Source organism: Grus americana, chromosome 2, assembly GCF_028858705.1.
Source record: "Grus americana isolate bGruAme1 chromosome 2, bGruAme1.mat, whole genome shotgun sequence".
Classification (NCBI taxonomy): domain Eukaryota; kingdom Metazoa; phylum Chordata; class Aves; order Gruiformes; family Gruidae; genus Grus; species Grus americana.
Window position 1 is genome coordinate 164,537,022 of NC_072853.1, and position 26,278 is coordinate 164,563,299.

Here is a 26,278-nt window from a genome sequence, read left to right on the forward strand (position 1 = left end):
AATTTTAACTAGATAAAGGAAATAGTTTATCCACCTAAGACTGGTGAAATATTGAAAGGGGTTGCCCAGGCTGTGGAATCTCAATCCTAGGACATGGTCTCTCCAACCAAAATCAGATCCCCAAGCCCGAAGTGTTACACACCACAATCTCTCCCATTAGCATACTGCATTACCGGCAAACGTAGGTGCAGTCTGAAAGGAAAGATTCAACTGACGAATGCTCCCCCCCCAAGATGCTGCCAGCATGAAAATTAAACCTAATTTAGCAGCTGCATTTTTTTGTTTGTTTTATACAAGAGTGCTATTTTACTAAAGAAACATTTATGGTTAAAATTTGCATTAGGACAGGAGTAATAGGTTGCAAATAATTATGCTTCTTAAAAAAATAAAATCAGAAGATTGTCCCCTCTCTCAGATTTGAACATTCCTTTCTCAAATTTTATTATTTAAAGCAACGACCGAGATGCTTGCTGCAGCATTACACCATGAACTCTTTGCATTTTAAGTCCATCACCAGCTTCCTTCCCAGGGGGAGGAGTTCTCCCTCCTTCCGATGACACGGTCTCCACAGCAACATTCCTCCAGCGACCGGACTGCACACAGCCCTGCCGCTACCGTCCAGCCCACCGCCGCTGCGGGACTGCGGCGGTTAAAGGCCGCACCGAAGAGCTGAGATGTCGGCAGACTTGAATGATTTGTTAGATGAAGTAAAGAATACGCCCCCTAAGCACACTTTGGGCTAAAAAATGGACAACTCCTTTGTGGAAGAAGTGGCTGCATCACTGGTGAGAGAATTTCTCAGTAGAAAGGTAACTTGTCTCGATTTTCTCCAGCTTGTACAAATGAGAATGACACATGAAAAATGTTAAGTGCTAAAAGATTGAGGAATGCTGGGAGGGGGGACTTCTTCCAGCCTTGAAGCAGCCAGACCTGAATGGGAGCAAGGCTGTCGGGAAAGGATCTGCACTACATTTCCCACGATGCCTTTTTATTGCTGAACATGGAAGCCAGCTTCCTCCTTGTTTGAGACAGCCTGATTCTTACCCACATGCGCCTGCAAAACCCAAAATTAAATCAAGAAATGTGGTTTCTTTTTTTTTTTTAATTATTATTTATCTATCTTGCTATTGTCCTTGTGTTTACAAGAGGCATAAACAACTTCCCAGGACAAAGACTTTAAAAAAAAAAAAAAAAGCAAAAGGTACTGGTGCTAGAGAAACCAGTAACGTGCCTTTTTTCCAGTTTTCAGTAACAGGTTGGTAGACAGATTTATCTGGGGGGAAGGGGACGGGGATAAGGGGATGACAGAAGCCACTGTACTTGTCACAAGCTTAATGCTGTAAAGCAAACTTTGTACTGTACATAGGTGTGGGATTGAGCAGAAGAAAAGGCATCTTCGCATTTCCAGGTGAAGGTACCTACCACCTGGTATTTATGTTCAATCCTAAGGAAATATTGCCCATGTCCAGCCCAGTCAGTCCCTCAGTGTCAGGAATGAGTTAGCTTGTATCAGAAATTAAACAGCCACTGCCTTATTAAGTGCTACACAAACCTCAATTTTCTTCATCTGTTTTGCATCCAATCTCCAAATGCACATTTTCCTTGTTTGTGAACAAAGCTGAAACATTTGCCAGCAGAATTTCAGATGCAGGCTTCAGTATTTGCCAGAAGTATGAGAAGCTCAATTCTGTCTGTTCAATTGTTTGCAAAGAGTTTTCAAATGAAAGATATTTACATTTCTGAGTTAGATACTTGTAAATGAAAAACTGAAAAAAAGCTTACAATAGTAATTTATAATTGAATTGCCGCATCTATTTCATAGTCTGTACTCTGGAGTCAAAACCAAGGGACACTGATAATCTTTGTGCTTCTGCGCGAGTGTTCCCCTGCTTCCCCCCAAATCTTTAATACACATCAGAGCCAACTTTGAAACCCACCCTTTATTTGCCACAACTTGTTCACAGTTCCCTAAATCTGAGTCAGACAATCCATCTGCAGAAAAAATAAATCCTTTTTTGTAACAATAGCTCTTCAGAGAAGAAATCAGGACTTTCTCTCTCAAAATGGTGGTCTGCTGTTGCACCACTTGAATTAGTTCAGGATCTGACTCTGACATTTCAGTTTTTCCCTCCAGAAAGTGAAATGCCCACGCATTTTGTCTCTGAAGTGCCCATGCATGCCGACTACAGATACTAAGTAGTTGAGGAAGTTTGAAGACCCCAAACTAGCCGACACCATGGAGATCTGACTAATTTCCAACCTGAGACTGATCATAATAACCTGAAGTCATGATAAAGGTTCTGGACCCACGAAGAGATAGCGTACACCTGATGTTCAGACTTTGTAATTACCCAAGTCAGAATCACATTCATGAAAAGCTGTATCATACCTTGGTGGAAAAAGCAAACTCAGTATTTCTGGAACTACTTGAACCAGAAGCCCAGGTATCAGCAAGAGCCTTCATACAGACCAGTCAGTCTTAGGAGGCTGTTTAGCAGCTGAAGTCACCTACATGGTCTTTTGTTTTTCCATGTTTGGTAATTTCTACCTCACAGACAATACTGCCATCTTAATTATTTTCACACCTGTGGGCTGTAGTAATGCAAGATTGTACCATTCAAGTACAGGTTCTAAAAGTTAGCTTGCTACTAATTACTGCTGGTTTAATGTAACCAGAAGTTTCATATTACCTCCAACAAAGTCAAGAATAAATGCTTTGCTAAGTTGTACTGTCTCAAGTACTCTTAAATCTGACACTTTTCCTTCTCAGGGTTTGAAGAAAACCATCACCACCATGGACCAAGAGCTTCCACGTTCTGCACTCAGTATCAATAACAGGAATGAACTTCGAAATGTCCTACACCTGCACTCCTTGTACAAACAGAACAAGGTAAGGAAACAGATCGTGCTCCCCAAAATGTGGTATCAGATCCCATGAAACTAGGCCAACCGGATCAAGGCTGTAGTGTATGTCCAAACTGTGGAGAAGTCAAGCTTGTATCTGCTGGGGACACACCGACAGTTCTGTGAGGAATGGAGAACATAATATTTAGGTGAGATTGCAGCTCTTGGGACGCAGCTGAGAACCTGGCAGTTACGAACCCCGTTACAAACTGCAACCTCCAACAAACCAGGAGCAGTTATTCACTTTAGCACCTTTTCCATCATTATGGGTAGATTATTCAATTTTGGAAGTACCCTTACATGCCCATTTTTATTTGCAACTTTATATAAAGACTTGGCAGATAAAATTACACTTCTAGCATTTATTATTTTTTGAAATGTAATATAGACAGCAATATTTGATGACAGGGACATCAATGGATAACTTCCATTTCACTCATGACTTAAGGCACCATGATGCTTTTGGTAAGCAGCATGAGGCTATCCTATAGCAAGTCACCTCAAAAAAATCTCCTAGTTTTGTTACATCACTATAGCAGACATCACAGCATTTTTTTACTTAAGCCCTAAACTTCTGTGGTGTTTCTCATTTTTTTTTTTTTTTTTTAATGAAATGCTCATGTATGCAGGATATGTTTTCCAGAGTATTATTGAAAAACAGTATAACAAGTGAGTTATCCCAAGCATGTGAATAGAGTTCTAGAGTCCATGCTTCTCAGGTACTAAAAATACTTGCAGTTCATTCTACATTCTTCTGAAGTTGACCAGGTAACATTAGAAAAGGTGTATTCTAGCGCAGTACCACACTTTGCAATGCTTAGCGATGAGAATAAGGAATAACCGTAACAGGTTTTTTCTTCTATATCATGGTTACATCACTTAACACAGCAACACCTTCGAGCTCTTGACATTGTCTAGCTGACATCTTCCAGTTTCCTGAGTTGTTTGTACAGTCACAGTATCTGGGATACATCCATAGGCAGCTAACTCTAGAAAGTAGTTAATATGTTCAGTGTAAAAAGAATATCCTATCTTAGGCTGCAGCAAGACTAACAAAAAGTTTCAATAGTCATCAAGAACTTTATTTTTCTCTTTGGACAGGCAAAGGAGAACCCACTGAAAACACTTCTTGAAATTATTACTAATTACTTCCTTGAGCACCGTGGGACTTCCAGAAGCATCAGTTCAAGTTCTGCTCTGTCAACTCCCCAAAGTAAGAGCTCAACATCGCAGCCACCCGACTTTTTGGATGAAGATCATGTGCGTGGGAGTGCCGCTGTGCTCGATGAAAGCGAAACTCAAGCCTGCAGGTACAGTTTTATTTCTTTCTCTTTGCCCTTACCTTCAGCTACACAACCTTTTACCAGTCATCCTACTAACAAAAAGCTTAAATTTCCAGATTATTAAAATCTCCTATGCAAGCCACCCTTCAAAAATGCTCTTTTATGTTCCCTACAAATTACGAAGACTGATAATCTCAATTGCATCTTTCGGTCACTGAATCTGAGCTTTTATACCTTGTAAATTGGAAATATTCAAATTGAAGCATATTCTGATGAGGAACTAACCACCTGCACTCCAACTACAGGTATATTCATGCCTTACGTAGTCAAAAGCAAGGCCTACCATCTTAAATTCAGTATTGTTACAAACAGTAGAGGTTCAGTTATTTCTATCTTGCAAAATACCTGAAAATAGCATGTAACCAAGTCTTTCAATTGCATTTATTAGTGCCTCAAGGTGGAGTAACAGCCCTAACTGTGCTTCAGTAGAAAGCTTTTAAAAATGGGCACAAAAGAGTAATTCACCTTCCCAGCCTTGACTCTCAGGGAATTAATCTAATTTCATTCCTCATCCTAAACACAGCATGCTCAAAGTAGCTAAGTCTGAGCATCAGTGCTTGCAAAACCCCAGCAAGTCCTTCCTTATGGGGGGAAGAAAACCAAGATTTTGAAAGTTGATGCTACCAGCTGAGAAGCGACACTTGAAAAGGTGGCAGTGCAAAGGAACAATTAGCTGCTTCTCTTTTTCTGATACAGGAGCTTTCAGCATGTTGTCAGTAAACTTTTTTCCCCCCATTCGATACTACCCCACCTCACGCTGCCTCAGGGCTCCCACCTGCCTCATTTTCTCCCCTTTCCCTAGACACTACAAGTTGTTCCATCCCCCTGGGAGCCCCTCCGGTGCCTGCAGACCTTTCTTACGATAGCAAAACGCTTCTTCCTACAGAGGAATCCTCTGACACCAAATAGCAGCACCAGCAGAGTTAAGCGACCGCTACACTCTCCTCACCGACCCCCAGCAAAATGGCAACCCCGCCTACATCCAGCGAGTATTTATCGAACATATATAAAATTATACACATTCCTTTTCTGGCTTAAATATAGGTGGCCTGTCCACCTTGGTAGTTTTTGTCTCTCACTAGGAGCGTCATGTTTTTGAGTCCCTTGTTGTTCCTACATACTATCTTTTAGATCTCAATCGATTCTTCTTGGACTTTCCTGGGGTTTAGTTCCCACCCTACCCGTCGTGAGCAAGTTAGTTCTACCCCAGATGATGGAGAGGTAGAAGGAAAGAGTCAGTTTATTTATAATTCAACGAATGATACGGTTACAATTCAATTATTGTGATAACAGTCTGTGCTTGACGTGCAAACACACGTGTAATATCAGCTGAAGTGAACAGCTCTCGGTTTGACAGACAACGAGCAACTTTTTCTTGTCAGGAGCTTGAGAGCCCTAAATCAGTCAGTAACTCGTAACTGCCTTGGGACCGCTTCCCATGCGCTCCCAAAGGGAAACCCCTAAATTTAATATTAGTAGCATTCGTCAGTTCTCGTACTTGATTTTTGAGATGTTGATATTTCTTTACTTTTCCCGTCGCTGCATCCACCACAGACGTCACCTTACATCCGTATCTCACTGTAACGTCCACAAGGCCCTGGCCCCCTTTTACAAATACCAAGTCCGGTTTGTATAATTCATTTTGTTCATCTTTCAGCAGCCTCTCCTGAAATATAACCCATTCTTTGTTGTTGGCCTCACGGGCCGGCAGCTGGCAGAGCCGGCCGCCACTTTCGGTTCTGTCACCCCGGACCGCGCGGCAACGGGCGCTGAGAGCCCGTCGTGCGCATGCGCATTGCCAGCCGGGAACTTCCCTCCCCCGCCCGCCGGTGGGGGAAACCGCAAAGAGAGTGCTTGGCTGCTGGCCTAGAGTGGCCGCCGTTGTTCAGGAAGTGGAGAGTTCTGGGGCCGCTCTGCTTTACACTGGCGGGTGCTCTATGGTTTTAGTCCTCCGCTGGAGGGAAAGACATGCGCAGTGTGGGTGTTGAGTCGATATTTCCCCCCCCCCCCCCCCCCCAGCCAGGCGTACACGCTCGTTATACACACATACCTGAACATACAAATGCAGAGAAGCAAAGTAAAGTCCCACACGCAGAAGCAACGTGTATTTGACAGGGGAGGGTGGGGGGTGTGGCGGTGCTGTGAGGAAGGGCCCCTGGCCAGCATGGCGCGGGCACCATCCCGCAAAGGGTGAAGTATTTCCCTTCGCCGCTCCAGCCAGTGAGGCTGAGGGGAGCGAAAAATGGCAGATTAAAGGAAAATCAGAAAGCGAGAACCAGAAATACCCAACCTTTTGTGTGTATGAGCTTGGAAATGTTACCCAGCCACGCACTGAAAGCTGCCAGCTCTGGAGAGGGCAAAATCCTGTCTTGACTTACAGGTTTTCCATCTAAATCCTGTGATTTTTACTGGTTCATGTGCTTTCATGTGCACCAAACTCACCGGTTATGCCATCCCGAGGTGGGGGAGGCTGAAGTTGGCCGGAGGTGCGGGGAAGGAAAAGTGGGTTGACTGGGTGTGACAGGGGACTCTGGGTTTTGGGGCCTGTCCTGATACAAATCAGTATTTGTAACTGATTTTTCATTCAAAACCAGCTGAGAATCTGACCCTCGGACACAGGTAGGCACTCCTGGATGGGTGGTTTCATTTTTCCCTCGGATCAGGTGTTGTCCCAGTGTTTCGGCAGCATGGCCGCAGGAGGAGCTGCCCTGACACAGACTGTTGTGGGGCAGGTTGCTGCGATGGCTCAGCCACCTCCGACTGCAGCCCACAAAATGAACCGGTGAGAGAAACGCCCTGGCAGAAGCACAGCGATCTTCCGAGCCATTTCCATCCCCTCCAGCCAAGGAAAAGTCAGGCATTACCAGGTCAACCAGCCAGTGCCTGAAATTAGTTTTAATTTCAACTACCTGGATAATTTTTAACAATGCTTTCAGGAGTGGAGAGTATAATTAGACAGGTACTCTTCACTGGTTCCTTATTAAAGAGTCTTCTTTCCTTTTAACTTATCTCTTGAAGTGTTTTTCAATGTGTGTAACTGTTAAAACAGTCTCTGATCTAACACACGGTGCCCTTTGGCAGCGAGGGGTTACGTGGTCCAAGGTCAGCAGTAATTTCAGACTTCCGAATTCTCCCAGAGACTGATCGCGCTCCCGTCAGCTGACATATGCAGTGTGTCTTCACGACACCAGACATACTACTTCAAAAAGCCATTTTTAACTGGTGAAATAAAAGGAATGTTTTTGTGGTAAACGATGCTTCAACTCATGGAATTGCTTTACTGTGAAATAGGATGGAGAAAACCATCCTAAAGTGAAAAACAAGTTCAAGGACAGTTATCATAAAGAAAGCTAGTGTTTTCAGTTACACAGAATATAAATTTATCAACAGACACAAAAGAGGTCTCCGTGAAGTGGGAACTTCCATTTAACAGTGATCTAATGTTTTGCAGCCAGTGAAACAGATCAGAAGAAAATTGAACTCATCATAATATCTTACAGAATGTGTTTACAAGGCACAAATGATTACTGTATTTTTAGTGAGAACTTGATTTGTTAAAATATATTTCTGAGAAAGAAATGCACATCCTGTTGTACAAATGGAGTCAGAGATCCAGGTAAATCTCACTTGCATTTCAGAAAAGCTTGTTTATAGCATTATATATGTGCAGGAAAACAGATGCAAACAGCGAACTACACCTTGTGTTGCTAGCTGGAGGACCAGGCTAAAGACTATGGAAAAGGTCAAATGACAGCAATGTAGCAACCTATTATCAAGGAAAAGCCCAAATACAGAAGTACCTTTCTTTCTGAACTAAACTAAGTGTTCTACATTTGAACAAATAGTGAAAGGGGTCAGTAGAGTCAGTCAAAGTTACATGATAACAGAGGATGTTAGCAAAAGTGTTAACAAATTTTCAAACTGCCAACCAAGCAGATGGAGAAGGAATGGGAACTGCTGGTGGTAGCGTAGGACCTGTCTGGTATGATATATATAGTTTGCTTTCTGTTATGGTATAGTACATATCAAAATAAGTAAGCTTAAGATTGAAGTGTTACAATTGAAATAAGGTCCTGAAGACCTACGTATAGATGTTTAAGAGACGAGTGATAGTATTTGAGTACCATTGCTAGATAATAAGTAACTTAATTTGGCAAGCAGATGTTTTCATTGATTTCATTGTGTATTACTTTGCTGTTTGAAGTTTTGCCTTTTTCTTTTTTGTAGATACGATGTTGAGAATCCACTAGATAAAATCCTTCCATCCAGAAAACATCAGCACAAAAGTGAAAAATGCCGCACAGGAACGATACACAACAACCACTTACCCTCTGATGGGGATAAGAAGTTAAAAGATAGTCGAGAAGATTTAAAAGCAGCAACGATTTCTGAGGAGCTGAAATCCACAGTGAAGGAAAAGCCAAGACCCAGGTCTGGTCTCATTGTCAGAGGAATGATGGCTGGACCAGTAGCAAGTTCACCAGAGGTAATTTCCAACCCTTAAAAAATATTTGGCTTGGCCATCCAAAATATTTCAATTTTTTATCTGCCAATAAAATCATATGATTCTATGATTCTGTGAAAGTCATTTGCAAATAATATTAAAATGACTCCTGCATGCTAATCCATTAAATCTGCAGTCTGAAAATATGTGATTTAATTCAGCAATTCAAACTGTTTCAGATACAACCACAACGTGCAACTACCCCCTGCGGGTCTGTGATCTTAGGTTACAGAATTTCTTTATATCTCTTGATATCTCTTACCTCTTGACAGATGGGATTTTCCATTTTCCTGGGAAAGCTCCTTTTTTGTCTTAGCAATATCTACAGCTTTCAAAGTTTTCTTAGCCACAGGTATCTGTTTCACTCAGGTTTATCTAAGACCCCACGTTTAATGCATAGCAATTTGGAATTGAAAATTACTTTGAGTTAGAAATATGTTTCCAAATTGGTCCAATCAGACCATATTCCATCAGTAAGTGTTTTCAAAACACAATTCTAAAATTCTTGCCTCTTTTTTTTTTTCCTTTCTGCTTTTATATACAGAGGAAATTTCCCTGTGTAAAACTAGGCTTGTAATAATGAGAAATTGAGGGTTTTTAAATCTATCATTTAGATAATACTGAGGAGAATATGGAAATTAAATTAATTATGTGGATTTTTCTAAATATCTCTGATTTGGAAATAAAGATGAGATATCTGTAGTTGGCAGTCTTTCCAGTAAAATGTCTTATATGTCTTGGTTTCCTCTGAGTTGGGTACAACCCCAGAATTAAGCTTTTAGGAGGTATTTTGTTGATGATCTTGGGTAAAAGAAAGCAGTTTTTAAACGTATACAGCATCTTTAAATACTGTTCAAATTTTAAGTAAAAGTGTATGTTCTTAATTATCTTTTTTTAAAAAAAATCTGATGCACTATTTAACCTGATTCCTAATAATTAAGCAATTGCTTAGCCCAGAAATTAGTGATAGACCTTTCCTTTGCTTTTCATGTTTATTTAAAGATGCTCAAATTTTCATCTATGGTTTTAATGGCACTTATTTCTAGGCTCTGCAAAAAAGGAGGCTTTCGAAACGATCCACTAGCATAAGCAGCACAGCACAGCTGAAGAGTGAAGAACATGGAGAAAATGATCTGAGTTTCCCAAGTGCTGATTTTCAAGAAAGTAAAGTGAATATGGAGTTTGCATCAAAGACTATGTCAAGCTCACATGTGAGTTCAGCCTCTGAAAAACTAAGAAGCATCCCCAAAGATAAAGATGACTTTCTTGCCAAACTGCTGTCTGAAAGAGAGAGGACCAAGACAGAAGAAAGAAAATCAGTTCCAAGCTTTGATACAGACAGCAATGAAAAAGGCCTTAAAGTGAGTGCCTCCCACAGACATTCAGGGGCTGGAAGAGAGAAGAGAGAAAGGTCCCTCAAGAAAAATGAGATTCGGTTGTCAGGCCACAGGTAAGAATATTTGTAAGAATATTATACTATAACGGTGAGGAAATCTGATGAAGGACTAGGAGTGACTGAGATACAACTTCTGATTTCATAGAGGGGAAGTAGCTGGAAGAGGTGAAGATACTAAAGGTCAGAGATGTTTTAAGATTTAACTTCGTAACTTCTGACATCCCAAACCACTCCTTTCTTGGTCAGTGGAGAGACCCTAGAGGTGCTGTTTTCTCTTTGCTGCCTCAAAAGGGAGCTGGTTACTAGGTCAGACTTTGACCATTCAGACATCTAAGCAGCACAGGTGACTCCCACCTGTAGAGGTCATCTGCAGACATTGCTTTCTCCTTAGGAATTAGTGTTCATTCCCTCTAAATATTGCAGTAGTACATCCAGAAAACCTCAGAGAATAAAATCCAGGAATACCCATCAAGTGCATACGTATGTCCACCTGGTTCAGTGCAGTGCTGTGCCAAGATACCCAAGCCAGGCCCAAACAGGCTGGTTTAGCTACCAGTGCTCTACCATGTAGAGACATTGTGGTATGTCTTTGAAGCAGGATAGCACGTGTCATTGCAGTATTTAGATTAAGCCAAATTAGCGTCCCCACACATCATGATGCCACACAGCTTCTGTGTCTCAAAGTATTTTACTTAAAAGTTAGCTTTTTTTTTTTTTTTATTGTGCTGCATTGCTTCACATTGATATTAAAGGTTTAGAAGAGCCTCCTTCTCTGAGCTCCAAATATGTATTTTTGGCTTTTCTCTGTCTTATACACTTAATTGATCTTTTTTTTTTATGTTTTAGGGTTTTTTTTTTCTGTGCAGAATTTGAGAAGAGTGGGAGGCATGGCATTTTGTTTATTTGGGGGTTGCTAAAGCAGTGGGAACTAGACTGCCACATCTCAAAGCTGGTTTCGTAGTGGGGCTGTGACTTGGGTTGGGTTTTGAAATGCTTCAGGTTGAGTCACCCATAGAGTTTAACCAGTCTGGGATTCTGAAGATGCTCTAGGTTTGAGCAATGCAGGGCCCTTTCTGTGCATATATAAAATCTGCATAATAAAAACTGCTGCTTCATTATCTAGCACTTCTCAGCAGCAGCTCTCAAACAACTTTAAGCAGAGGGTAAGTATCACTCTGCCAATACTACAAGTGGGAAAACTGAAGCAGGTAGAGAGAAACCTGTATGCTACAGGTCACACAGCATATCAGTAGTAAAGTCATACGTAGGGCTCAGGCGCCCTGAGTGTTGGTCTTGTGGTGCATTCCCAGTGCTAGGGGTGAGCGTGTCTTATAATTGGTAGAAATATTTTCAAGTTTGTATCACTTGCTGCTCCATACACTAAGACACATGCCGTTATCCCCTCTGTGGGCCATAAAGTAGTATTTCTGGTTTACTAAATTTAACAGCAGCTGGGTCTGTTGTTTTGAAAAACCTCTTTAATATTCTAAAGCAGCAAGCACAGCTATTTTAAAATTATTATTGCTATTTTATTTTCCTATTTAATTACTTATAAATCTTGAGGCACAGTGTGTTGAGGCCCTGTTGAGATCATGAGGAAGCAATGATATATTAGGTCTCCCTGCATTTATGTTAGGGGCTATGGGATCTACTGGAGCTGTAAGTGGGCCAAGAGTGGCACTTGCTTCCTGTCTGGAACCAAAAAGCAGCTGAAGATAGCCACCAGCATTATGCAGCTATTTACCTGTGTTAGCTAACTTCATTTGTAAAAGATTATTAATGGGCCAAAGGACTACAGTCTTAAGTCTTAAAATCTACAAGAGGTCAGTTCTCCATTATGTACTGTATTGGAAAGCTGAGCTATGTCAGATAACAGCCAAACCCAGACAATGCAAGTCCAACTGTTGCTGAACTGGAACTGGTGCTTGCAGAGCCACCTTTGATATTCTGCTTCCAGAAGGATTTAGTAAGTCTTGTATGACTTCGTGTGAATGCAGAAAGCCAGCGCATAAGTCACTGGGGAAGCAGAAGCAACAGGGTCTGACTCCATACAACGCTTTCATACAGCTTGACAGAGCGTATAAGGTAGTGCTAACCCATCACTTCATCCTTTCCAGTTTAAGGATGGTTTATTACTTCATGCTCAGCATTAATTGAGGTAGGGAATACAGCTCCAGTGGGCTTTGACAGCTCCCCAACAAAGTTGAGAAAAGCAAGTGTATTCCTGGTATTTGATAATGAATATATAGTACATTATTTATGAGTGCCAAAGGCATATTGGACTGGGTAAAATTTTTTGGGAAGACTGTCTGACCAAGAAATCTCTTGTACTAACTTCACTCAGCTGTAGCTGGACATGCTGACACTTCCTAACCTTATGCAGTAATTGTGGAGTGAGCAGAAAAGGAGAAGCTGGACTGAAAGAGGACTGCCCCACTGCACCATTTTGGGCAATGTACTGCGGTACTGTGCTCCATTGCTGTAGTAAGTGGTTTGAAATAGTTTCCTTCCTTCAGAGGACTGGTTTTGTTTCAGCAAGAACAGAAGAGGGAGCTATTTGCTAAGAAGAGTTCATGGAATCTCTTTCCAAAGCAAAACCGGGACGTTCCTGCCAGATGATTTGAGTTGAAGCCAGTAGAGCATTTGAATTCATGCTGGGCTCCGAGCTCCTGAAAACTCTCACTGAACTCAGCAGGACTGCTGATACTCCTGAAGTTAAGTGGAAGTAACAGAGAGTGGAAGTAAGACTCCAAATAACCTCGACAATTGCAATATAAAGGCCTGGCTCTTGCAACACTTTTATTCCCATTTGGCGAAATCCTGCAGTGCTTTAGAGCCTTTCAGGATTTGGCCAGAGTGCTTGAACATTTTGAGGTGTGAAAAATTATAATGTAGGAGCAGATATTTGTCTGGGTCCTCTTCCACTCTCTGTTACTGCTACATGATACCTCTGACATAAATGCTAACATAAGTATTTAGGTGAATAGCTGAAAATTTATATATGATTAACCACAGGTGGTTCATTCATAGGCATCTGCAATTCTGTTTTTATTTCCCATAGAAAACTAAAGACATACAAATCTTCTTTTTCCTTCCATTTGCTGTACTTTTTCATTCTCTTTTCTCATATACAAAAAATGCTATTGTTGCATATAGGCTGCAGGCATCCTTTGTGTACATATGAGAAAAAAATGAAGCAAAACCACTGCCACGCATCAAAAGACAAGCTGAATGTTATCAAATAAATGCTTACAAACTGAGTGGGCAGAATTACCCAGCTATAAAAATATCCTGCGAAAATACAGGTCCACAGTATTTTGACTCATACGTTTTAACGAAAGAAATGATCCTGCTGCATGAAGTATGTGCGACGGGATAACTGTCAAGAGGCCAGGTTTGTGACTTGATGTTTCAATCTTATAGTATCAACATGAAATTAGGCCTCTGAGTACCATATTTCACATAAAAGTTTGTCTTCATTAAGAATTGGAGGTTCTGTCTTTGTTCAAATAGAGCTGGACGGGGACTGTTTACAAGGGCATGTAGTGATGCAACAAGGGGTAATGGCCTTAGGTAGAAGGAGGATAGACTGGGATTAGATACTAGGAAGAAATTCTTCCCTGTGAGGGTGGTGAGGCACTGGAACAGGTTGCCCAGAGAGGTTGTGGATGCCCCCTCCCTGGAAGTGTTCAAGGCCAGGTTGGATGGGACTTTGGGCAACGTGGTCTAGTGGAGGGTGTCCCTGCCCATGGCAGGGGGGTTGGAACTAGATGGGCTTTAAGGTCCAAACCATTCTGTGATTCATTTAGCTATCCTGACAGTGAGGAGGCATGTGGATTTCCATGATGACCCAAATTAAATGCTTACTGGCAAAGAGGGCTCTGTAATTCAAGAGTGAACACTGTTTTCCAAATGACAGACCAACATATCCACCACAGATAGGAAAAAAAATGCAAATTCATTTATTTGCATTGCTATTGCTGCAATTCCTTGTTTCTTTAGAGGGAAATGGAATCAAGTTAGTGAATCAATCAATTGGAGACTAATGATATAGATTTAGTCTTTGCTTGTTTATTGAACTGCTACTGCTGAGCGTATCTGCTTTCAAAGTCAGGTAACTCTAGTGATGGTTTAAAAGGCCAGTGCTTAACGGCAGTTGTTACCTAATTGCTCATAACTGTAATAAAATACTGACTTTTAATAGAAAAAACCTGCTTGTTATTTTTTCAGTATACTCTGGACTTAATGTTGATCCCCTTGCTGACATATTGTCATTACATAATGAGCGCACCACATTCCTTTAATCACAGAAAGAGGTGAAGAACAATTTGTTCACCTGCATCTTCATTTATCTACATAGTAACCTGGCAATATGATGTCTGAATTCTTCCTTAGAAAAGGTAGCATAACGATCACAAAGAATTAGAACAAAATAATTATTTTCTTCCTTGTGTTACAGGGGGAACAGAAATTTTTGTTCTGTTGGGTCAGATAGGTCTTTATGTCATGATTGTATTCTTTTCCATGTCACTAGGAGTTATTCCATAAAGAAAGTATAATATGTTGTAGAGCTTGCATGCCTACTCAGATGTAATTGTGAATGCAACCTGTATGCCTCTTTTTTTTTAAGAATTCCTTTATTTTTAATTAATCCAGAAAAAAAAAAAAGCAATATACATATAGGTGGCAGCAAATCTTCATTTATCCTCAGCTGTAAGCAAACAGCAGCTAATTTAATTTCTCAATTCATAGAATCATAGAATACCAGTTTGGAAGGGACCTCAAGGATAATCTGGTCCAACCTTTCTTGGCAAAAGCTCCGTCTAGACAAAAGTACGGTCTAGACAAGATGGCCCAGCACTGTTCAGCTGAATCTTAAAAATGTCCAATGTCAGGGAATCCACAACTTCTCTGGGGAGATTATTTCAATGGCTGATTGTTCTCATTGCGAATAATTTTCCTCTTGTATCCAATTGGAATCTCCCCAGGAGTAACTTGTACCCATTACCCCATGTCTTTTCCATGTGATTCCTTGTAAAAAGGGAGTCTCCATCTTCTCTGTAGCCACCCTTTAAGTCCTGGAACACGGTGATGAGGTCTCCCCTAAGCCTTCTTTTCTCTAGGCTGAACAAACCCCGTTCTCTCAGCCTTTCCTCACATGGCAGGCTTCCCAGTGCTTTAATCATCTTTGTGGCCCTTCTCTGGACCCTCTTCAGCCTGTCCACATCTTTTTTGTGTGGTGGGGACCAAAACTAAATGCAATATTCCAGGTGTGGCCTGACAAGTGCTGAGTAGAGTGCGATAATGACTTCTTTATCTCTGCTGGTGATGCCCTCGTTGATGCAACTCAGCATCCTGTTAGCTGGTTTTGCCGCTGCAGCACGCTGTTCATTCATACTGAGCTTGTTGTCTGCCAGGACCCTCAGGTCCCTTTCCACAGAGCTGCTCTCGGGCTGGGTAGATCCCAGGCTGTGCTGCACTCCTGGATTATGTTTTCCTAGGTGCAAGACCTTACTCTTGTCCTTCTTGAACTTCATAAGGTTCTTGTTAGCCTACTCTTCCAGCCTATCCAGGTCTTCCTGCAGGGTGGATCTCCCTTCCAAAGTGTCCACTTCCCCACTCAGTTTGGTATCATCAGCAACCTTCATCAGAGTGCACTTGATCCCATCATCCAGATCACTTATGAAGTGATCTTTCTATTGCTTTTCCAGAAAAACCATGGTGAATAATGAGTTATTTGGGAAGGCTAAATGGTGATAGAAGGTCAAGATTTAACCATGTTTCACAGCTTGAGCAAACAAAATTGGGGAAAGGCAAGCAAAACCACTTCACAGCAGTTGAGAAACAGTTCTTTTGTCTCAGCTACAGAGACATACTACAGTTGTTGCTTATGCAGCCTCTGAAGTTGAAGTGCTCTCCTAATTTTCCATGCCCCTTAATTCTGTCAATGTAAGTTGAGGTAGTGATGTGGAAACCCTCCAGTTCTCAGCTGAATAGTTTCTAAATGAGTAAATCTGAGCTGGCCAGCTGCATTCTGACTGGGCAGTTCTGCAATGTAGTGGAACCACCTTATGCTGAGTTAGATGGGCAGATATTATCTGTAGACCTCAGTTTCACTTCTGGTAGTTAGGAAGAAGAACGTATTGTGATGTTTGAACTTCTAGTTTTCATGTATAAAGCCAACCACCCTCCCTACCCCAATTCCAAGAAAAATAGCATCGAAACTAGAATCAGAGCAATGAAAGAAGATGAAAGTGTAAAACTGGAATCAAAGACCCAAGGGAACAAAAGGAGTTAGCAATCAGGACCTGAAGTTAAGGATATGCTGCCAATTTCTGGGAAACTAAAAGGGAATGGCTATCAGAAAGGCAAAAAGAAATGGGAATATTGTTACATCAGAACAAAAATTTCCCCCTGCCATTAGTGAGCAAAAGGATACAGCAGTGGATCCCATTGTCCAAAGGCAGAGATCTACAATACAATTTCAGGAGCAAGGAAGATAATTGATTCTCCACTCATCCTTTCATTGTGAACAATCACCCTACTTATCCGGTTCTTCTAATTGCATCTGCCATACCCTTCTTTGCCTTGCCATCAGTCTTGGCTACAAACTAAATGTGAGCTAGTGGTTTCCTTTCAGAAGTCTGCCAGTACAGATGGATATTTCAGACAGTAGGGACTATTATATGACTGTGTAGCTTGGCTTCAGATGCCTTTTCCAAACAAAACCCAAGTATCTCTGATGCACTTCATCTCTACCACCAGGAAAGCAAATGCTAGTGAGTTCAGAGCCAGAATTTCTCTTCCTGCAATAGTCCTCAACTGAGTTCGCCATAGCTGGGCACTCTTTAGTGATTCCCAAAATATCACTCATTATTTGGTAATAAACCTTTTTCTAGCAGTGCTCTGCATTCTAACACAAATAGGGTAGGGTTAATGAATTGCCATAGATACCAAGTTCCTTAGTGGAACATTACTCATATTTCATAGAATCTTAGAAATTACAGATGGAAAAGACTTTTTAAGGTCACTTGTTTCTATGGCAGATTATTCATTACTATATATATATATTTACTGTAATACTTTTTCCAGGGTTTTGTCTAGTCCAGTCTTAAATGACTCAAGTGACACCTCTCCCCTGAGAATATATTCCAGTGTCTAACAGTCCTTAGTGTTAGGAATTTTTCCCTTATATTCACCTTGCATTTTTTTTTTTACTGCACTGTTATCCATAACTGAAGTTGATTTTTGACTGATCTTTCTGTTCCTTGCTGCATACTTGCCTCTGTTAAAATGCTTCTAAATATTTTTCATGTTCCTTTAGGCATTTTTTTTGTCCAAAGCTTGTATCGTCTGCTTGTATTATTATCTTTCCTGCTCTGAAATTTTGCTGTTGTTTTTCTGTTAGGTTTTATTGATTTGTTTTATATCTCTTCCATGTAAGGACTGTTCTATGTTTGTTGCACTGGGACTATCACTAATACAGGGTAAGAACAGTCATCTGCTGCTCCTGGCATGATTCTCAGCATTATAAAATCACATTAGCATATTTGTCACTGCAGTTTATCACAGACATATGCCTTCTTACGTTCAGTTTCGAGCACATTGAATGCAAAATGTCTCCTCAGTGTTTCAGTCTGTTTTCCTCCAAAATGGCCTTTATAGTATAATTATAAAGTCAGTCTAATCTGTGGTAAGGCAGTATGTGTTCCTATAGAAAATGTACCTCCCTTCAACTCCCTGCATTTCTATGTAAGACTGACAAGCAGTGAATGGCTTGGCTTTGCTTTCTGAACCACCTGTGGCTTTCGGCATCCTGAATGGAGACCAGTAGAGGTGAACTCATGTTACTGAAAATTCCTGCCTTTTCCCTTTCATACATTTCAGCAAAAAGTCCTTGAAAGTTCACTTTAATGGAGCCAGGAGATCCTTAGAGGAAAACAAAATACTAATTGTGTTCAGAGAAATCCTTTAAGTCCTTTAAAAATATATGCAGAGGGGTTTTTTTGTATTCTTTTAGATATCTGAGACTCTCAAAATAATGTTTTGAAAGTGTTACAGTCCTTAAAGATTAATATTCATGCTTTCTGTTATTAACAGGAATAAACAAACATTTTCCATGTGAAGACCAAGCCTATATCTGTCAGTTACACATGATTGAATGCCTAAAACTGCCAAGATCCTCTCATACATTTTTATCCTGCATCATGCCTGGCCACAAGCTGTGCTGATTTACATTAGAACATTGGCAGAATATGTTGGCCATGAGTTTCTGAGCAAGACCAGAGCAGGATTTGATGTTCCCTCTGTGAGCAAAAGCAACAAAGCAGAGCACAAGGAATCCAGGAGGTTTCTGGACAGCACTGATGATAGCTTCCTGACACAGGTGATCGAGGAATTTTTTTCGGGTGAGGGTTGAAAAGCTGGAACAGGTTGCTTAGGGAGTCTGTGGTGTCTCCATCCTTGGAGATATACTCAAAACATGATTGGACATGGTCTTGAGCAACTTGCTCTAGTTGAACGTACTCTGAGCAGAGGGTTGGACTAGGTGAGCTCCAGAGCTCCCTTCCAACCTCAGCTATTCTGTGATTCTGAATTCATGGCAGAAATAAGAGAGCCAAAGCAGCCACTCTCTTTTAAATACGCGTTATCACTGAATCAGGAAAATACAGTGCCTAATGAAGATTAATATATGAATGTCAGATTTCATAAAGATTATTAATCAACATTGCAGTTTTATTTGTATTTTTAAAATAAAATTGAATTTCCAACTGAAAAGAAAAATAGTTCCAGCAAAGTTATGTAACGTACATTATTCACCCAACAGTTATGATTGACTCCAGACTTTTCTACTATGCATTTTGGTGTAAAAATAGGTTTTCTAGGAATAGTGAATTCTGTACTGTTTGCCCAGTGGGCTGTAATATTTCACTGCTGTATACAAAATTGGTGTGTCAGATGAGATTGCTTTGTCTAAAATAATATCTGTCATTTTGGTAAGTAATAAAGTTTTGATCCTGTGAGATGTTGAGCAGTTCCTACAAGTACTCATCATCTCGATAGCCTGTTCTGTGAAATGAGGTCTGATCTCAGATGGCCTGTTTAAAATCAGTCAGAAAACACCAACTGATTTCAGTATATGCCAGCACACTCAGTGACATGCGGTGTGTATGAGCAATGTTTGAGGAATTCATTAATTTTTTCCCACTGTGAGAGGAAGAGGATGTATTGGGGAATGGTGGCATTTCTAGGAAATAGGAGTTTAGTCAGAGTGCAACATTACAGATAAAAGAATGGAAAGGAATGCAGAGTTGGAGCAGCCTAGTAGTAAATTACCTTTGCATGTTTCCTTCCACCTTTGTCTGTTTGCGATCTGTGCGTAGCACCAGGCATTGTCCTTAAGCCACACGAAGAAGCCCATGGCGTCATCTCAAGCTTTCGTCAATGCTTCGGTGTGGCTTTGTAGGCAGGAAGCACAGTAAGAATAGTGCAGTTGGCACCTTCCCTGAGAGACTAACCAAACCCTCCTGGAGCGTGCTCAGCTGCCAGCCAGGGAATAAATCTTTATTTGACTCTTACAATTGGCAATCAGAAGAATGGCTGTTAAACAAAACGGGGACATCTTTGGGGAATATGAATTTAGCCCATATACAAAAAGAGAGAGAGAGAGATTGCAGTTGGCAAATTACTCGGTAGTGAAAACCTTCAAGTATCTGGAGTTGCATAACACCTTTTATAACATAATGCTTGGACCGGAAAAAATCTAAAATAAAAGTAACTATTGTGACTTTGTTTCGTGCCAGTGGATTTATGGCATCAGAGCCTTTGACATAACATCTGTGTGTGCTGCCATTTGCCCTTTTAGTATTTTTCCAGCACTCCATAGGAAGGAGCACTTTGCAATTACTGGAAATGGCAAATGGCTTCTGTATCATTTCTTTATTTTTGGAAAGGACGTAAAACTGGAAATGTCCAGCTCATTGCCTAAAATACATTCAGTCAATTCAGAATTTGCCTTGTTCATGCAAACACAGAAGGGCTCCAGATTTTCTCAAATGTAAAGCAAGGACAGATATCATACATCTGGTTTTGCTGGTAGAGCTTCACACCATTTCCTTTCATCGTGTCTACATACAAGCAAAGGGGGAGCACGGTAGGAAGCAGCATAAGAATTACCTGCTCCTTAACACCAATCAGTTGTTTGTGGGTAGGAACAAGGAATTTTTGTCCCCCTAAGATTTCTTTACCAGGAGGTAAAATCTCTCTCTGCAGTACCTGTGCTCACCAATAGGCTGTTATCCATCTTCACTTTTTTTTATAATAAAATGAGAGGACTACCCTTCTCCTCAGTGTAAGCTTTTGTCTTCTTCCAATTTAACACTTCATATTAGCATTCAGGAAGATAATTTATTTTGCTAAAGTCTCTCAGATTGCAGTGGTTTGGACTGTTAAAAATCTGAATGTTTCCAACAGGAGATGTAAGGCCGTGAAAATTCCACATCCTTAAAAAGAAATGGCCTAAAAATTGAAGGCCAAAACCAGACAGAGTGGGTACTTTACGTCTGACAAACAGAATGGAGGGTTGTATTCACCTCCGCCGATGTGAATTGATTGAGTGTTGAAGTCTGGGAACCCTTCTCAATGCTTTATGTAGTGTCTCTTAGCTGGTGTCTTGTAAGTGTCTGTCTTTAATGGAATTTTAGCTCCCTGTTTCTCTTACTGATACTTGTTTATTTTGCTGGCAACTGTTTTGAGTTGCTGAATGTAATGGTCAGTTCACGAGTGGTACTGTGCTCCTTATAAATTCCAGTGTGGGGATGTTGCACTGAAAAATCTTTGATCGAGTATGGTATGAATAAAGGAGCTATACTTTTATTATAGCAGATCTGATTTTATAGCTGGAGATAAATATTAATTCATTGCCTATGAGAGAGCATTCTATTCAGGTGAGCCCAACTCTTCATGCAATTCAAACCATCCTGTAGCTCAACCTGTGATTATCATCATATTTTTTTCATATAGAAACCTTCCCAGCAAAGATATAGTTTTCTCCTGAATTGTCACTACAGTTATTAAAATTCAGCAGGACAAAAGCAAATTCGTGTGTGAGCTTCGTAGAAAAGACCCTTTCAATGACAATTTTTTTCATTTACCTTTTTTATATCTGTCAATGAGCTATCTGTTCATGAATTAATTTTTCATACTGCTAATGTGCCAATCAAATCAGATGCAGCACTTAACTAAAAAGGAAGTTTGGAGAAATTAAATGTATGAGCTCTGTTACCTTTGTCAACCAGACTTGCAAGCATTGCAGAATTTATATTAAATCTTCTTGACAAGGTCTTTTTCCCATAGAAATATATTACCTGGTATTGATTATGTTCCTTTCCTTTTCATCTTTACAATTGCTTTTATTAATTCTGTTTTTATAATTTTGGCCCAAAGTAGTGGCAAGCTGCGTCACATACAATGGCCTTGTTTACCCTTTTGCAAATAGTAACAGGGTCTAATTTTTTTCCTGCCTACTCTCCAGCTCTTACTCACTGTCCCGAGAATGTCATATATGTCTGTGAATGGCATAACAGCACAAGACCGGAGGGTTGCGTTGTGACTTTCAGGCATCCTTCTGACACTAAATTATTATGAAGAAAAGATATATGTTCAGAAGAAAAGCTATTGGAATCAGGGAGTGAAAATAAGTTTTACCACCAGTCATCTTAAAGCCACTGATGATCAGTGTTTATTTAAGCCCCTTTGTTTATTTGGCCTCGTGTATGGTAGTATAAATAGGAAATAGTGGAATGTACATGCATTATTGTGCTGAGAAGTGCTTTCTCTGTGAGTTCAGCTATTCTGCGTAAATTCAGATTTCTGCAATGCATGAAGATCAGATAGGAATGTTCAAATATTTAGAGAAAGTACTGTATAGTATGTTTATAATGAAACATATTTTCTTCCTGTCCCATTTTTCTGCCATGATGGATGACTTCCCCCTTCCTAAGTATTCTAACTGTATGGGTTTACACGTACAATAAATTTTCCTGGAACAGTAACCATCTGCTGAAATGGAAATTGCAATAAATGTCCTGACAGTGTTTTGAGAAACACAAGTTCCCCTTAAGGAGGGAACCTACACCTGCAAAAATATCCCACTTAACCAGAGGACACCCTGCATCAATCTTTGATGTCAGCACTTTCCTCAGCTTGGTGGGAATTTCCTTGTGCCTTGAGAATTCAAAGCACTTTGCATCCCAGGCTTGGTTCTTCCTGGAATGGGTGTAGAACCAAAATCTTTGAGACTTTCCAGAAAGCAATAACGTTATAAAAACTGGTGCCAGGTGAGCTGTATATGAATCGTACCATAGTTGACTTTATTTTAATTTCTAGATCTTTTCAGATGAAACGCTATCGAGGAGAAGTGTTTGAGACAACAATGAATCTAGGGTGTTAATTTGATGCAGGGAGTGATTTACATGCCTAAACATAGGCATCGAGTGCTATTTGAGACTCTAAGGTATCCAAGACATCTAATGAAGCTAGGAGATATGATATAGTACCTTTAGGAGACTCAGGCCCTTCTGAAGCAGCAACTGAGGCCGGATAGGATGCTGTAACCTGTACTGCTGCATTCTTAAGTGTTAAGAGCTCTGTTTTTGAAAAACTAGATTGAAATGGGTTGACCTAGGAAGAAACACATTATTCTCTAGGAAACAAGAGACAATAGCGTTCAATCTCAGTTAAAACAAAAATGTGGATTGTGTGTATGTCTAAGTGCAGTTAAGTGACATGAGTGCTTGACTGAAAAACATTTTTTCTTGGCAAATCTAGTGTCATTGAGACCCTTTCCTGACCAGGAGAGATGAAAATACTAGCAAGTAGTAAGCAGAAAGACCCACAGTCGACTATATTAAAGTCTATATCACATTAAAAGTACTGTTATATTCAGTGAGAGCTCAATACTACTTATGCCACTATACAAATTTGCTCTCAGTCCTCTTATTTATATTGACCTGCTGGGCATCCTAGTTATTTTTACCTCAAATTGCTGGTAACATGGGTGATTCATTTCCATTCTATCTTTTCTGAATTGTTGTCATCCACATTTCATTACATAAATCTGTGTTTCTTATAGTATCAAAGGCTATCAGTGAGAAAGGTGCCAAAATGCTTTTAAACTGTAAAAGTCCTGAGTGTGATATGTCTGTTCTCTGTTTTTATTCGTCTTTCACACACACTGAAAAAGGAAACTAAGTTAATGGAAAGTATGTGATATGACAGCAGTTGTTGCTACAATAATAATGTGCATACAAAGAATGTTGCTGAGGAAATAATTCCATACTATTTTTGTTATTTTTGAAAGGACTGTCAGTGCAATACCTTTTTTTCCCAAAGCAAAGGCCAATGATGCAGTGTTGCTCTTTTTTTAAAAAAAAAAAAAAGAAAAAGACCATCTTTTTACAGTAGTTATTTGAAACTTTTCCTTCGTTCTGAATTCATTTTGGTACGAATTCAACAGGAAGAATAAACCCATCTCATCTCCAAAAATCTACCATTCTATTTAAGTTCTGACTTCACAGCCAAGTTTAAATGCTTAGTCCTTTTAGTAGTTGTTTATATGAATCTTTAGCCTGTTATTTATGTAATATACGATTAAATCACAAGGGCAATTGAACAACTGCTACCTGTTAGAGAATTAAAAAATTACCCTGGTAAAGGAAGCCAGTCTATCACCTATTTCCACTTATATTATTTAGGTATTTCAAGTAGTTTAATGACTAACTTGAACTTCATCCTGATCCCCATGAGGGGGGATAAGTTTTATTTTATGTCCTGATCCTGCGAATTCAGAGGATCACATATACATGAATAGCCTCACTTGAAATTCAGGGCAGTGTAAAATCTGCCCCTGTATATGAACTTGCAGGACCTGACATACACTGAAATCACACAAATGAAAGGAAGCTGATGGTGAAACAGGACTGAAATCCTGAATCAATTGCAGTGTGTCGCTCCGTGCTGGCTGCTTTTCCTGATGAACTCCTGAAGTTCGGCTGTCTTCCTTTGAAAATGTTTTTGCTTTAACACAATTTAGTTCCTTATACAAAAATGTTAGTGAGACTGAGCTCCTTTGTATGGAACATTTTAAAAGCTAAAGGTGAAAGCTATTGAATGTGTTTTTTATCTATCTGCATCTTTTATTATCTCTCTCTCCACATACATACACCCATCCACCCCTTATATCTTTGTGTGGGCATATTCCTTTTCTTGTTTATTCAAACAACTTTTCTCATTAGAAGTGAACACTTGGTCATTCATTTTTTGATTAATTTTAATGTAGGAAGTCTCCAACATCCTCTTGCTATAAAGAAGACCAGATGAAGGATGTCCTAGAATTAGGTAAGCTATGTCAAGTTTCAGTTTGGCTTTTGCCATCATATTCTTCAGAGCAGCTGTAACCATGTACATGAGTCACTTTTGTAACTCTTAGTTGATTTGGAGTAATTGCATTTGCTATTAACTTCTTGGTTAAGGTTGTGTGAAGAAGTCATTAAGAAGTAGTCAAAAAAAGGGTGGATCATACATTTTTTATCTGTCCTTTCTGGCTAAAACTATATTTTCTTTTTTATAAAGATGGATGACAAGATAGTGTTAATTGTCATATTGATGACCACCTGCCTCTGAGCCTGCTGGAGAAAGCAATTTTTTTCATCCAACACATTATATGTTTGGGTTTTTTTCCTTTCAGTTGATGTTGGGGATGAAGAAACAACCGGAGAAGTTGGTAAAACCCAAGATCTCTCAACACTGAATATGCTTCAAGTAGTATCAAAGGCAATTGATATTTCTCTTGCAAAAGTAAGCCTAACTATCATAGTAAATATAAACAGATGTGTGAGAATGTTATTTCAGTTAAGTTAGCCAGAGCTGCAATGGATTTCTCTGTGTTGCATGTTTGTGTGTGTATTAATTCCTGAGTATATTCCTTACTTGGTATTCAGGTGAAAATGTAATGTTGGGATGCCTGTCCAAAATTCAGAAAAATACCAGAAGAGCATGCCAGCATGCATCAGCCCACTTGCAGCACAGATAATAACTTTAATTAATGAAGCTTGTATTATTTTATTAATGCCTCTAGTCAGTTATTCATGTGCTTATTCTCCAGTCCTTTAAATTGACAGTGGTTCAGAACAAGTTTCTTATTCCCCTTATCACTGTTTCTCTCTTGCTTATCTTCCTTATTTTGAGCAGAGATGGAACCATTAAATACTTTTATTTTCCTTCCCATTCAGACAGAAGGGGAAAAAAAAAACCACAGAAAAGATAATGAGAGTGTCTTCCAACTGCATTTCTAGATCAAAGAGGTCCAAGTAACTATAAAAACACTGAGCAGTCTGTTCTTATTTACTCAGCTTTACTTTAGCATGAATGCAATTTCTTCAGTTTAGCTATTCTTGAATAGTCATGGTCTGCAGTTGTTCAGGACCAAGGTCTGAATTTGACATGTGCTGATATGCCATCTGATGTACAGCAGTCAAACATTTCAGTAACATTTATCTCATACCAGCAACTTTGACAGGCAAAACAGGCTGCCTTTTCTCCGTACTGTGTCCAACAGGGTCCTTTTCTCCCTAATGAAGTTGCTTAGGCAACTACAACTAGTAGGTGTTGCTCTTCTCACTGTTAAATTTAAGGCAATATACTGTAATGCTTTCATGGGAAACCGTGCCCCAGGCGATCTGCATGAACAGTTTCCTATGCTGAGCAGCACACAGCATTATGAGTTGAAGGGATATTGCAGGAAAAGGAAAAAATTGCTCCTTTTCATTTGAGTGTTGCTATTTACAGTATGTATGAAACAGAAAAGGGTGGTTATAGTGAGTTAGTCATTACCCTTCCACACTCTTGCTTTCTTTTCTCCAAATTACTGTAAGAAAATGTACCTCTGTTTTGGATTTGGTTTTAAAATGAGAACTTTTTTCTTTATTCTTTTTTATAGGAATTAAAAAATCTTTTGTTTGGCTCTAGTCTTTGTTGCTTCAGTGAAGAATGGAAAATACAGAGTTTTACATTTAATAACATACCACAGTTAAAATACGGCATTGTGCAAAAAAAGGTACTGTAAATGATTTC

General features: G+C 39.9%; 1 protein-coding gene across 8 annotated transcripts in view; it reads left to right on the forward strand.

Moving 5' to 3' along the window:
- Positions 1 to 465: 465 nt before the first annotated feature.
- MINDY4 (MINDY lysine 48 deubiquitinase 4) overlaps positions 466 to 26,278 on the forward strand; it is an 82,894-nt gene continuing 57,081 nt past the window's right edge. For 2 of the 8 annotated variants that reach the window (XM_054814799.1, XM_054814802.1), the window contains exons 1-8: positions 469 to 809; positions 2,771 to 2,890; positions 4,006 to 4,214; positions 8,475 to 8,733; positions 9,798 to 10,201; positions 24,486 to 24,544; positions 24,894 to 25,003; positions 26,145 to 26,261. In XM_054814799.1, the coding sequence (XP_054670774.1) occupies positions 747 to 809; positions 2,771 to 2,890; positions 4,006 to 4,214; positions 8,475 to 8,733; positions 9,798 to 10,201; positions 24,486 to 24,544; positions 24,894 to 25,003; positions 26,145 to 26,261 (1,341 nt within the window). In that variant the 5' untranslated portion in view covers positions 469 to 746. Of the gene's footprint in view, positions 810 to 2,770; positions 2,891 to 4,005; positions 4,215 to 5,049; positions 5,237 to 7,698; positions 7,864 to 8,474; positions 8,734 to 9,797; positions 10,202 to 24,485; positions 24,545 to 24,893; positions 25,004 to 26,144; positions 26,262 to 26,278 lie in introns of those variants that run through there. The other 6 variants (XM_054814800.1, XM_054814803.1, XM_054814804.1 and 3 more) reach the window with 6 other exon arrangements.